The 14,918-nt window shown below is 48.5% G+C and overlaps 1 protein-coding gene across 2 annotated transcripts in view; it reads left to right on the plus strand.

Moving 5' to 3' along the window:
* The first annotated feature begins 1,364 nt into the window (after positions 1–1,364).
* Positions 1,365–14,918, plus strand: part of GXYLT1 (glucoside xylosyltransferase 1) — a 49,563-nt gene continuing 36,009 nt past the window's right edge. For both annotated transcript variants that reach the window (XM_066591744.1, XM_066591746.1), the window contains exon 1: positions 1,365–1,566. In XM_066591744.1, the coding sequence (XP_066447841.1) occupies positions 1,418–1,566 (149 nt within the window). In that variant the 5' untranslated portion in view covers positions 1,365–1,417. The remainder of the gene's footprint in view (positions 1,567–14,918) is intronic.

Consider the following 14,918-nt stretch of genomic DNA (forward strand, 5'->3'; position numbering starts at 1 on the left):
TGTCGGACGCTGCGGCTCTGCCCTCCGTCGCGGCCGGATCTTCTTCCGCCCGGCAGATGTGCAACTTTTTTTTTTGAAGTGCTCTCCCGCACTGGAGAGCAGGAATTCAGCTGCGGGTGTGCCGCGGATCCGGATGGCTTCCATAGGCTGCAACAGAAGCCTGCTGGAGCCCGCACTAAAGTGGAGCATGCTGCGGGTGTTTTCCCACACACGCAATCCGCGCCTCAGGGGAAAATGACATCCGCAGGTATTTAACTATCTGCGGGTGTCCAATGCATCCCTATGGGGCGCGGATCACACGTGCGGGTGACCGGCTGCGGATGTGTAGTCACTGTGGCTGTTTTTTTTTTTTTTACGAATCGTGCCAATGTGATAAAAAAAAGTGACAATCGCAGACGGCCACGTACATCAGCCTGAACTCCTTTACATTTCCAGTTTATTTTACACTTGCCGTATCAAGCTGCGACGGCGGGTGCGGTTGTTTTAAATACAAAAGCACTTTGCGGACAGAGGGCGTTTGCACCCAGTGCTTACACCAGTATTTCCCCGGTGGGGTCGGCATCTGGACTCCTGGGATCATGAATCCCGGTGTTGCCTGTAATTAGCAGTTTTCACCTGCCTTTTACTGGGGGTAAATCCTGGGTGTAACGGCGGCCGTGAGTTGGCGCCACACCTGGAGGGTTTTGTTGCAATTTTTCTGCAAATACAAACTGCATCCATTCATCGAAAACAGCTTGTATTGTGAAAAAGCATGTATTTTAGGCTGCCTGTCCCCAGCATCCGGCAGACGAATCTCCACAGTTCGCCTATCTGACATAGGTGCACCGTGGAGAATTGCAATGATTCTGCCCTCACGGACAGGGGGCGGCGCTTTCCATAGCAACGCTAGGGCGAGCGGTCATTGCATTCATCGCGGTCGGATTATCGCCGAGGGAAACGCAATTACAATTGGCCCGGGGACATTAGGCCTAATTGTTAAAGAACTGCAACACAAACGCATGGTGTGCACGCAGGCTGATCCGGCCTCTAGCAGGGCATTGATGGTCCCCGCCGGCAGCAGCGCAGGTCCCGTTCACACAAAGCGGCCACCAGATGTGCTTGTTCTGCGGCACATACACGGCGCCCTGACCCCACGGACCGGTGACTGGCAGCACATGCAGACCGCCTGCTCGGCCGGCAATCAGACCTGGTCCTCTGCTCGTGTAAAGGCCCCTAGGTTCTGGCCGGTCACTGACTCCCTGCAGCCGGGCCGTCCCCGGCTACTAGTAGGCAGTGCGGCGTCCGAGCGGCCTACAGTACTATCAGCCCTCCTCCCTCTCCGCCCCGCCGGCCGCGCCCCCAGACCGGGGCTTGGAGGTCCCGGAAGGAAGCGGCCGTGTAGCAGCCGACGAGCTGGCCCGGAGCAGCGGGCAGTGTGATGAGGCGGCCGGCATGGCGGCTAGTGCTGCTATGCTTGGTCTGCGGCCTCTGCTCGCTGCTGTACGCGCTGAGCCACAGGGGGAGCCCCGAGGCGGAGCAGCCCGCAGCCGCTGCAGTGTGGCGGGGGGCGCTAGAGCGGCGGCACAGGTAGGTACCGGCAGGAGGGGGCTTCCCCCACATACCAGCTGTGTTATACTGTGCCAGGAAGAACTAGCTGTAGAACCTGCCATACCATTACAGGGGGACCCCCATCCCTGCCTGCTGGTGGGGATCCCTCAGCACCTCTACAAAGAGGAAAGAGTAGGGGAAAACTTTTAAGCAGGTTGCAGTTTGTACTTTTGTCTTGGCGTTAATTTAGGGCTCCTGCCCATGGACGGATATTTGCTGCGGAATCCGCGACGGGCATCCGCAGCACATCGCGCCCGTAGCATGCTGTGGGGAATCGATTCTTCCCGCACACTTGCGGAAACCAATTGCGGTTTCTGCAAGTGGAGGAAAAATTGCAGCATGCACCATTTTTTTCGTGGATTCCGCGCGGACGGCTTCCACATTCCGCAATCACATTTGAAATGCAGGTGTTTAAAAAAAATAAAAATAAAAAATATCGTCTCGCCGTACGGGCCATCCGCAGTGCAGATTGTAAACTGAAAGTACAGGTACGTGCGGACGACGCTGCCCTAGGACCCGTCTCCGCTGCGGGATTCTGCGTGCTGAATCCGGCACTGCCGTGTACAGGCAGCCTTATTTACAGCTGTACGCAAATGTTTTTATACACATCCAGCGAACCCTGAAAAACCCCGTAAAGCGCTCAGTAATGCTGCGTTTTTACGGAACTATTATAGTTCAAACAAGCAAAAACGAAAAAAATCATTCGGTTTAAATGCGGCCAACGACTGAACGAGAACTGCGCGCTTTTCATTCATCGTTTGTGTCTCAGCCGGCATAAAAATCATCGCCGGTTCGCTGGCTTCTCGTTGCGTTTAAACGCTCCTCGCTCAGTGCTTCGCATAGGAATGTCAAACGCTAAATGAGAAGTGAGCAGTGATCCGCCTGTCTACACGTTCTGCGTGAGCGCCAATGAGTTAGCGGTGGCGTGTAGCTGAGCCATATGGCAATGTGGTGGCCCCGCACACAACATAGGAGCCGGGCAACAAGGATCACAGAAGTGGCAGATCTGGCACGTCATGAACCCGATCGGACCCCAAAGGACTGCGCTGACTATAACTGGGGCCGGCAGAGGTCCATCCGGCTACTGTGAATCTCACCTGACAGAATAGCACAATGTTGTCTGCGACAGAAGCAAATAACAACCCTTTTATACGGAACAATTAATAAGTCGTTGGAGTGTCGATCGCGCCTGAGAATATTGGGCACAACGCGCTGTGCCTGTGTAGGTACCACCCTAGGGGGATTATCAGGGAATAAGTTGGAGAAGCATTAAGGGTGCCTTTACACTGGCGATGAAACCGCACGATTTCCCAGCGCTGAGAAATAGCACCATTATGAAGCCAATGGCTCCATGCACATTTGCGATGTTTTAACGCTTGCGATGGAGCGTGAAAACAAAATCATAGCATGTCCGTTCTTTTTGCGATCTCACCCATTGCCTCCAATAGGGCCAGCAGCACCAGCCCCAATGGGAGATGATCACAATCCTCTGCCACTGCTGTGACAGCAGTGGCAGGGGACTCCCCATTGCGAGGATTTTTTTTTTTTTTGGGGGGGGGGGCGGGGGAATGAAATAGAAGCCTACCCAAAAATAATCTCAAGCTAGAAAAAAAAAAAAGATTTACATTACCTTAGAAGCGCTCTCCTCTCCAGCGCATCTTCTGGCAGGTCCCTGGCACTCTTCTTCTGCTGTTCTAGCCTGGATTAAAAAATCTCCGCCTCCTGAAAGCACTGCCACTGATTGGTCACAGCACTCAGCCCATTAGAGGCAGCGCTTAGCTGTCATTCAGCTGTCACAAGCATCTCCCATTGATTTCAATGGGGTATCGCTGCTGCTGCTGGCTCCATTGAAATCAATGGGGGAAGATCACTATCTCCTGCCGTGGCTGTGACGCGAGGCTGTTTCCCTGCAAAAGTGTCTCGCATCCAGGGCTTCAGAAGGATTGCGAGAGCGGTATTGGGGCGTCAATCACATCCCGATATCGCTCTCGCCAGTGTGCAGGGGCCCTAACAGAGTGCACTGGCCCTTTAAGTATGGGGGCGAATGCATGCGTGTGCAAGAGGCTCAGAACTGGGGAAGGACACCGCGTAGGGGAGAGGAATGGTGGCCATCTGTGGCAGCAACAGGAGTGGATGAGCAAAGATAGTGGCCATAGCAGTGTGATGTGACAATATCTTGTGTTTATAAGAAGTGAATACAAAACTCCAGCCTTACGCCTTTCAGTAGGTCAGCTTCGTCATAGCCTCTAGTATGCTAAAACAAAGCCCTGGGATAATTGCATGATTAAGGGCTCCTTCACACTGGCGATCACGATATTGCTGCAAGAAAATCACTGTTTTTTCAGGCGATTTTTGAGTGTCAGCAATGCTTCTTGTGAAAAAGTGCACATCGCTACTGTTTCCGATTTTCTCGCGCATTTTTATTGTGCGATAGACCAATACAGGTTTCTAATGTAAAAAACGCATTGCACATAAATCGCAAGTTCGTGCAATGCAATAAAAAGGAGTCTACATAGGGAAACATGGGAGATGATAAAAAGCAAAACGCAGAAAGATGGGTCGCGCTGCGATTTTAAAATCTTGCAACATCACACGAGTGAAAACATCGCAAATGGGAATGAAACCATTGAAAAGCACAGGTTCCATAATTCTGCGTTTCCTCGCACAGTCGCATCAAACATTGCGCGATTTTATCGCAAGTGTGAAGGCACCCTAAGTCATGTAGTGTTAACGGCCTTTCTAAGGGGGTCTGCATTTGCTTACTACAGGCTATGGGTGAAGTGCACTGGTGAAATGGGGAAACCAGAAGTGGGTCCACAGCACAGAAGGGGTGCAGATCTTTGCCTTGTAGCTCCTGTCTGCAGGCAGCACTCCTGTTCTTGGCTTACAGGTACTAAAGCAGAGTACTGGCCATATACTGGTGTGTGATGAGGCACTACATGAAGATTATTACAGGCTGCCGCGCTATTCTTCATTATTACAGGCTGCCGGCTCCCTGGAAAGAGGATCAGTATGCTGGGTAAATTACAGCGGCATCAGAATGCTGTTGGTATAGAAGATGGAGATATATCTACCAATACATTTACTGGCATGCAGACAAACGCCAGAAGAGATTCGTCAGACTTCTGTTTATACTTTTTCCTTGTTTTTGAATCAATATTGTGTTTAACTAAGAAACTGTTCAAAAACTGCCACAAACTTTGTAGGGTTGCAGCATTGTGTACTCCCGTGCGGGGGTTACGCACTGCCAAAAACCGCTCATGCAAGAGAGCCCTTAGGGGTTAAATAAATTATCTAAAATGAATCGTGGTTTTAGGGCGCTCGTACACGGTAAATATTTTCATGCGACTTTTGCCGCAGTGTGGGTAGAGCCCATGCTTTCCTATGGGTTCTTCCACATGAGCGATGTTTTGTAGCGTGAGAGATAGCGAGATTACAAAACCCTGTCATGCTCTATACAGCCGAGATTTGCAAATTTTTTATTTTTTTTTGTAGCCCATGTTTCCCTATGGTTTTTGTGCGGTGTGATGCAACTTTTAGGCTGGGTTCACACAGGGCGGATTTGCCGCGAAAATTCCGTCTGGAATGTCACCGTGTCAAATCCGCCGGCGGCCGCTAATCCCGGCATTAGCCAGGCATGTGGACGAGATTTGTCAAAAATCTTGTCCACATGGGATGGCCAATCCATTGCGGCAAAGCCGGCAGAAGCTAACGCTGCAGCGTGGATTCCCCAGCCGCAGCATGTCTAGTTTTTTGGGTTTTTTGTCCATTGCGACTGCGCTCACCTCTATGGCTGGGGTCGCACGGGACGTATTACCGGCGAAAATCTTGCTGTTTTCCCGCAGCAAAAACCTGCAAGATTCCAGCCGAAAAAGTGCTGCTTCAAAACCCGCGGTACTGTGCCGTGGGTTTTCGAGCGGCTTGGCCGCATGCTTCTCTGTTGCAGCCGGCGCTCCCAAAGAGAGGAGCGAAGAGAGGAGCGCAGTTTCAACGGGAAAAAAAGACATGCTGCGGCCAGGGAATCTGCGCCACAGCTTCGGTTTTTGCCGGCTTTGCCGCGACGGATTGGCTGCCCCCTGGTGTAGACGAGATTTTTGACAAATCTCGTCCACATGTTTGATAATATCAGGATTAGTGGCAGCAGGCGAATTTGCCGCAGTGAAATTCCCACGGCAAATCCACCCTGTGTGAACCCAGCCTATGGGAGCGCCGACCACAACGGAAAAGCATGCGGCAAAGCCAGTCCAAAACCCATGGCTAAGTGTTGCGAGTTTTGAAACGGTGCTTTCCCGGCGGTAATCTCTCGGTTTTTCGCTGCGGCAAAACCGCGAGATTTCCGCCGGGAATACGTCCCATGTGACCGCAGCCTTACAGTATGAAATCCTCCTGTGAAAGCCCTAAAATAAGCCCTAGCTGCGTAAAATATTGTGCTCACCATACATGGGAAATCCCCCAGGATGCAAAGTCTTTCGATGTTGACAGCGGCAGCTGAGGTTCGCGGAGCTTCTCTAAGTGTTTTCAGTGGGAGACCTTGCATCGTATCCTACGCACTCTGCGCTTTTTTTTTTAAATCCCGGCTTTTCCTGCGTTGTCGCGAGTACCCCCAGCCTTTCCGCTATGTCAATGCAGAAGGCCCACGGGTTGGACAGCTTCCATTGACTTCAATGGAAGCCGCATGTGCTAAATGTGCACTGAAATAGAGCATGCTGCAATTTTTCCTCCACAATCAGAAAATCGCAATTGAATCCCGCTCGTGTAGAATAATAATCTTTATTTGTATAGCGCCAACATATTCCGCAGCGCTTACATAGACAGGGGGGATACAGAAAGACAAAAGTACAAACATTACAGAACCACAGCGAAATAGAAATCAATTGATGGAAACAATAGGGGTGCGGGTCCTGCTCCAACGAGCTTACATACTACAAGTAATGGGGTGATACAGAAGGTAAAGGGGCTGGAGATGTGTACGGCATGGCGAGGTGGAGAGTGAGGGGTGATATACAAATAGACAATGGTCAGACATTTAGCCGTGTGACGGCAGAATCAGTAAGACTGCAGGAACGGTTTATGATGGCTAGCAGGGATTGCAGTCAGTAGGTCAGGGAGCATGTTATCAGGCGGAGTACAGAGGGGTTTATTTAGGGAATGCGGTATGCCTCCCTGAAGAGGTGCGTTTTTAGAGCACGCCTGAAGTTCTGCGAGTCCTGGATTGCTCGGGTAGCCTTTGGTAGTGCGTTCCAGAGGACCGGTGCTGCTCTGGAGAAGTCTTGGAGGTGGGAATGAGAAGTTCGAATTAAAGGGGCGCTCAGTCTGGTTTCGTTAGCAGAGCGGAGAGCCCGGGCTGGTTGATGTATTGAGATGAGGGAAGCGATATAGGGGGGCGCTGCGCTGTGGAGGGCTTTGTGGATGAAGGTAGCGAGTTTAAATTGAATTCTGTATTTAACGGGCAGCCAGTGCAGTGACCGGCACAGGACAGAGGCGTCCGAGTAGCAGCTGGACAGGAAGATGAGCCTGGCTGCCGCATTCAGGATGGATTGGAGAGGGTAGAGTCTGGTGCAGGGGAGGCCGATCAGCAACGAGTTGCGATAATCGAGCCGGGAGTGGATGAGGGCAACAGTAAGCGTTTTTAACGTGTCTACAGTGAGAAAAGGGTGGATTCTTGCGATGTTCTTGAGGTGCAGCTGACAGGTTCGGGCAAGAGATTGGATGTAGGGGGTAAAAGAGAGATCAGAATCAAATATGACCCCAAGGCAGCGGGCATGTTGTCTAGGAGTTATGGTAGCGCCACACACTGAGATGGAGATGTCAGGATGAGGTCGGTTAGTGGAGGGTGGAAATACCAGTAAGTCAGTTTTAGAGAGGTTTAGTTTTAGGTAGAGAGAGGACATGGTGTTAAGAGACAGCAGACAGACAGTTAGTGATGTTTTGGAGTAAAGGTGCAGAGATGTCACGGGAAGAGGTGTATAGCTGGGTGTCATCAGCATACAGGTGGTATTGGAGGCCAAATCTCCTGATGGTTTGTCCAATAGGGGCTGTGTAGATAGAGAAAAGAAGGGGGCCGAGGACAGAGCCCTGGGGGACCCCAACAGCAAGGGGAAGAGGAGGGGAGGTAGAGCCAGCAAAGGAGACACTGAAAGAGCGGTCAGATAGGTAGGAGGAGAACCAGGAGAGGTCAGTGTCCTTTAGGCCAATGGAGCGTAGCATACTGAGGAGGAGTTTGTGGTCAACAGTGTCAAATGCTGCGGAGAGGTCAAGGAGGATCAGTAGGGAGTAATCGCCCCTCGATTTGGCTGTCAGTAGGTCATTGGATACCCTTGTAAGGGCAGTTTCTGTCGAGTGTTGAGGTCGAAAGCCAGACTGTAGGGGGTCTAGGAGAGAGTGCTCTGATAGGTAGCTTACAAGGCGGGAGTAAACCAGGCGTTCTAGTAGTTTGGAGATGAAGGGGAGGTTTGAGATGGGTCGGTAGTTGGCAGCATCAGTCGCGTCCAGAGTCGGCTTCTTTAGCAGTGGGGATATGATGGCGTGTTTGAAAGAAGAGGGAAAGATGCCAGAGGTCAGAGAGAGGTTGAATATAGTGGTGAGATGGGAGATGACCACTGGGGAGAAGGAACGGAGGAGGTGTGAGGGGAGGGGGTCGCTAGCGCAGGTGGTGGGGCGAGCAGAGAAGAGCAGTTTGGAGACTTCTTCCTCTGTCGCTGGTCTGAATACAGACAGTGAGCAGGAGCTAGATGCAGTGCTGACAAGACTAGGGTCAGGGCTAGTCTGGGATTGGGAAGTTATTTCCTGACGGATGTCATCAATTTTCTTTTTGAAGTAAGCAGCCAGCTCTTTGGCACTGAGATCCGTCACCGGGGGCTGCGGTTTAGGGCTGAGAAGGGAGTGAAAAGTATCAAAGAGCCGTTTAGGGTTGTGCGATAGTGAGGACACTAGAGAGGTGAAGTAGACTTGTTTGGCGTGGTGGAGGGCGAGGTTGTAGGTTCTGAGCATGAATTTGTAGTGGAGGAAGTCTGCGGACGTTTGCGATTTCCTCCACAGCCGTTCAGCACTTCTAGAGCACCGCCGGATGAAGCGCGTTTGAGGCGTGAGCCAGGGTTGCTGCGGTCTACATCGGATGGCTCGGGTCCTGGGGGGCGCCGCTTCATCCAGGGCATGTTTGAGAGCGGTGTTGTAGTGAGCGGCGGGCAGGTGAGGAGAGAGATAGGGGACAGAGAGGACTGTAGGGATTCAGCAAAGTTCTGGGTGTGAATGGCCTTAAGGTTCCTGTAGGTACTGTAGGTAGGTGGGTCTGGAGAGATGTTAGGGAGCGTGACAGAGAAAGAGAGGAGGTTATGATCCGAGAGTGGGAGAGGGGAGTTAGTGAAGTTGGAAGCAGAGCAGAGACGGAGGAAGACCAGATCCAGAGTATTGCCATCCCTGTGAGTGGGAGAGGCTGTGAGTTGAGAGAGACCAAGGGAGGAGGTGAGCGAAAGAAGCTGAGAGGCAGATGGGGAGATAGGGTCATTAGTGGGGATGTTAAAATCACCTAAGATGATGGTTGGGATTTCACAGGATAGGAAGTGGGGGAGCCAGGCGGCAAAGTGAGAAGAAAACTAGTTTTTTTTCTTAGTATGCTATGGGTGGTATCTGCTGTGAAATCCAGAGGCGGACACCCACTCCGGATATCGCAATGCAAATGAGCCCGTGTGCAGGCGGCCTAAAACATACCTTTTATTAATATCATTAAAATCAATGCCATCCAATAATCTAACAAATCCAATGCATTTCTCTAGGTTGTTCAATAACCTCAGTTCATCAGGGAGTAAAAACATCCTACAAAGATAAGAGTATTGTCAATCCTCACAACCACCAATGCAGGTCATTGTATATACATTTAATAACTCCTTCCTCTGGGAGGCATAGGTACGTGCCCCATGTATCTCTCATCCCGTCCATCGGGAACTGCTTGCGGCTGATAAACATGGAGGTCCACCAAGGTAATTGACGCACACCATAGAACTTCAACTAAAAAAGACTAGCATGGGACGTCGCGTTGGATGAATGCCACGTGCTATTCCTTTTAAGCAGATTGAAGGTCTATAGCATAGTATAAATAATTTGGGCTATTTAGTAAGTTAACCCTGGATTTGACTCTTGACAATTATCATTCATGACACAGAATTTACATTTTTCTTCCTGATTAGACAGAGACATTAGTAGGTGGAATCTGTAGGACTTTCACTATAGCTTTCATCCTGTATACTTTCAGATGACCTGTTCATTAAGTATACTTTATTCGATGATTTGACTGATCCATCAGTTGTTAATTTTTTTGGCTTTTCTATTCCTTTTTTCCCGTGGTCTTAGACTTAAGCCTTTTTGGGACCACATTTCTGGCCAGGGTCTTATCGGGGTGAGTGTTCTGCCTGCCATTGCTAACGGTGAGAATAGGACACAACAGGGTATGATTTTAGGATCCCTCCTAATTGTATCAATAAAGTTATGTTCTAACTTTCTAGAAAGGGAAGACTTTTTTTCCCTCTGATATTGGCCGCCTGCACACAGGCGGAAATCCCGCGGCGGGATTTTCCGCGGGATTTCCGCCACTGAAAGCCTGCATAGGAGTGCATTACAATACGCACTCCTATGCAGACAGCTGCGGTTTGGCCGCGCGGCAAACAAACCGCGGCATGTCCTATTTCTGTGCGGGGCTTGCCGGCTCCGGTCTGCACATGCGCCGGCTGCCCGGCAGCCGGCACATGAAAGAGCCGGGGCCGCCAAGCGCGGGTGAGTACGCGCTCGTCTCTGCAGGCGGCCATACACCTGTTTATTGCTGTCTTGTATTATATTGGCCCTCTAAGGACAGTACATAGTTGGTGTTCAATTCTGCGAGTAACTGAGCTGCAGTTAACAGAATTTAGAGAGAGGCTTTATGGCAGTCTCATGGGCTAATCGCACAATGAATAGGAAGGGACCCATTGACTTCTATGGGCAACTATTCTTGTTATGCTCTTTCAAGGAAAAGGCTACATCCCTAAAATTTAAAATATAAATCGTTCAAAATAAAATGTTCAACCCCCACTTATCTGTGGTGTATAGCACCAAGCTGTATTGTTACACTCACAGACTTTTCCCAGCATGATGGAGCACCATGTCACAAGGCAAAAGTGAGAACTAAGGCCTCCCTCACACAGGCATTTTGTACAGCATGTAGCGCTGCGCTAAACGCTGTACAACGCTCCCATTCATTTCAGTGGGGCTGTTCACACAAGCGTCAAAACGCACCGTTTCGAACGCTGCGCTTGGACAGCGATGCATGTTCTATCTTTGGGCGTTTCAGCCCTGCGTCATACATTGAAATGAATGGGCCGCTGTGTTAGCACTGCTGAAACGCGGCACAACATTTTGGGCAGTGCTAGCTGCACAACCTAAAAAAGTGATTTTTCACCTGGCAGGTGTCATCGGGGTAATAATAATAATAATCTTTATTTGTATAGCGCCTGCACTGCAGGCTCCCGTCCACTTGCCATACCGTTAGAGCATCTTCTGCTAGAGACAGAGATTGAATTTCCCGCCTCCAGAAAGAGATTACTCTTAATTGGCTGAGTCGGATGTGAGTGACAGCCCTCTCAGCCAATCAAAGCCAGCGCTGAATGCACCAATCACAGCCATTCATTTAGTGCTGGCTGTGAATAGCTTGTGGGCTGTCAATCGGCCGACTCAGCCAATCAGAGCAATCTCTTGCTAGAGGCGGGGATTTCCAATCGCTGTTGTTCGCAAAAGATCCCCTGCCAGCTTGACAAGTGCAGCCTTCCCCGATGACACCTTCCAGGTGAGTATTGATTTTTATTTTTTTTTCAACGCAGCCAAAACGCTGGCATAACGCATGCCAGCACTGCTGAAATTGGGTTGAATCTGCAGTAAACTCAGCATTGAAAAACATTGCATTTCTGCAAACGCCTATGTGAGGGAAGCCTTAGTGGCTCTGTGAACAAAACCTAAAGATTTTGGGTCCATGGCCAGGAAACTCCCCAGATCTCAATCCCATTGACAATCTGTGATCAATCCTCAAAGGCGGGTGGACAAATAAAAACACAGAAATTGTGCTAAACTCCAACTACTGATTAGGTAAGAATGGGTTGTCATCAGTCAGGATTTGGCCCAGAGTCTGATATACAGCATGTCAGGGCGAATTGCAGAAGCCTTAGAAAAAAATGAAATGGCAGTGCTGTCAAAAGTTTAAAAACTTATGCAATGTGTATAATTGTACTTCAGTAACCATAGAAACATCCGACTAAAAGATCTAAAAATACTGCAGCAGTAAGCTCTGTGACTACCAAACTTTTTGGCCACAACTGTACTTAATATATTTACTGTGGCGTCACCAGGTCTGCTGGCCTGGTAACATCCTTTGTATGTCACGCGGCTTCTTGTGTAGAAGCCCTTGGTCTGTTTACAAGATGTCGCTGATTATGTCTCTGTCGGACCTCCTTTTGGCTGCAACGGTCACGTGAGTAAACAGCCACATGAACCCTGCAGACAACGAGTAAACAAAGCCATGGCGGACAGGAGCGACAGCAGGGGAAGGAGCGCCACGATATATATTTTTTAATGTCTAGTTGTCCGCTTACTACCACCAATGATTTGTATCAGAAAACCTCTTTAACCCCTTGAGTGGCACGCCCGGAAATTTTCCGGGACGAGCTCCACTGCTCATAGTGACATAGCCCGGAAGATTTCCGGGCTATGTATCACTATGGGAGCTGCAGAGCACAATGCCACAAGCTGTGACAGTGTGCTCTGCCTGCACAGACCCACAGAGAGCAAAGCAAGGGCTTTGAAAAACCAGCAGAAGATATTGCCGATATGCCGGCAATCTCCTGCACTGGTTTGTTTACAGGTTGCCATAGAGACCATCGGCTTGTCAGAAGCAAGCCGATGGTCTCTGTGGCAGGGAGAGCTGGTTGTTAGCTGTCAGAGGACAGCTAGGTACCAGCTCTTACAGCAGAGAGCAGAGAAAACCTCCGATCTCTGCTGTGTTAACCCTTTACATGCTGCAGTCTATGTGACTGCAGCATGTAAAGGGCTGTCACTGCAGCATGTAAAGGGCTGTCACCATCGGACCCCCGGAATGTGATCAGGGGTCCTGAATGGGTCCCTGTGGAAGTCCCCTAAAGGGACAAAAATAAATAAATAAAAGTACAAAAATTAAAAAAAAAATAATAAAAACACTTGTCTCCCTTTACTTTGTAAAAAATCAAAAATACAATTACACATGTGGTATCTATGCGTCGTAATGACCCAGAGAAGGAAGCTAATACATTATTTAACCCCTTAATGACATGGCCCCTTTTTTTCTTTTTTCCCCATTTCTTTTTTTTTCTCCCCTCTGTTTAAAAAATCACAACTTGTCCCGCAAAAAACAAGCCCTTATATGGCCATGTCAATGGAAAACTGAAAAAGTTATGGCTCTTGAGACGCAACTGCAAAATTAGTTGAAATTGAATGATTAGACCATTTAAAAAAACCTGCCCTGGTGGGCACGACAGGGTGGTAGGAAACCCGCCACTCAAGGGGTTCATGGAACCCCAACATACCCTACTGTAAGTGATGTGCGGGGTTCATATGCGTCATGGAATACCTGGCAATGGCATGACATTTTCAGATTTGTCATGGAATTTTTTCTGAGTAATAATAATTTCTGAGATTCTTGTGTGTTTTACTTCTGTTTGTCTAAAACAATTTCTTTATTCTATTAGAATCCATTATTGTGTTTAACACTATAGGCCAAGAAACCCAAAGAAATTGTTTTGGATTAGAGATGAGCGAGTATACTCGCTAAGGGCAATTGCTCGATCGAGCATTGCCTTTAGCGAGTACCTGCCCGCTCGAGACAAAAGGTTCAGGTGCCGGTGCGGGGGAGCGGTGAGTAGTGGCAGTGAGCAGGGGGGGGAGGGGAGAGAGAGATCTCCCCACCGTTCCTCCCCGCTCTCCCTTGCAGCTGTCTGCCCGCCGCCGGCACCGAACCTTTTGTCTCGAGCGGGCAGGTACTCGCTAAAGGCAATGCTCGATCGAGCAATTGCCCTTAGCGAGTATGCTCGCTCATCACTATTTTGTGTCAACAAAACTAAAAATACACAAGAATCTCAATACTTAAAAATACAAAAAAAATTCAGATTTTAAAGTGCATTTGAAGTTTTTTTTGTTCTGAACCGGCCTCTCGTGGTTGGGATTTATTTTTTATTTAAAAAAAAATGTAACTGAAAATGGCTTGACTTAGCAGGGTGTATCTCTTATTATTCTTATATATAAAACAATTTAAAATAAAGGTTCCTTCACACTGTCGATCGCAATCTCACAATTTCCGTACGATTGCGACAGTGAGTGAAAGCGCAGAATTATAACACCAATGATTTTCAATGGTTTCCTTCACATTTGGGATGTTTTCACTCATGCAATATTGCGAGAGAAAAAAAAATCACAGCATGTCCTATCTTTCTGCGTTTTATGTTTTTTTTCAATCTCCCATGTTTCCCTATGGAACCTCCTTATTATTACATAAGTGGGAACTTGCACTAAAAAATTGCGGCAAAATTGAGTGAGAAAATCGCAAGTGGCAGCAATGTTTTTGTGAGAAAAAACAGCTCTGATGCTCAAAAATTGGAGGAAAAAAAGTCATGATTTTGCTGCGATATAGCCATCACCAGTGTGAAGGAGCCCTGAACCTTTGATTTTTGAGTTTTGCGAGTGTCATTGAAAATCAAGATTTTGTCATGGAAATTTTTTTTTAAAAACCTGTATGAACCCTGATAGATTTGAATGGTAACCAGTCACACTACCATTCTGAATAGAAGCTGAGTACTAGTATGAACCTTATGTGCTGTGGAGTATGCCACGTTTTTTTTCCAGGTTGAGGTACAGGTAGGCCCAATGCATCTTAAGGGGTCTACGAAATGTGGTTGCTCTCATAAGGCCTAAGTGTCAAGATACATAAATGTTTGCCCCAGTTGTAAGAGCATGTGATGCAGAGTGCTAAGGCAGCAGAAATGCAGTCCTAATCTCTCGTTCACAACCTGAAGGTTGAGAGTTCAATCTTCGCTTGGTTCAGGTAGCCGGCTCAAGGTCGACTCAGCCTTCCATCCTTCTGAGGTCAGTAAAATGAGTACCCAGATTGCTGGGGGTTAATAAATTACTTGAAAGCGCTGCAGAATAAGTTGGTGCTATACAAATAAGATTTATGCAGTTGTATGCTTCTACATTAATCTAAGAAATGTGGAGATATTCCTAATGCAATATGTAAATCAAAGTATAATAAAAACTTACATAAACGTTAACATATCAAATAACTATTC

This window comes from Eleutherodactylus coqui, chromosome 2, assembly GCF_035609145.1.
Source record: "Eleutherodactylus coqui strain aEleCoq1 chromosome 2, aEleCoq1.hap1, whole genome shotgun sequence".
Taxonomy (NCBI): domain Eukaryota; kingdom Metazoa; phylum Chordata; class Amphibia; order Anura; family Eleutherodactylidae; genus Eleutherodactylus; species Eleutherodactylus coqui.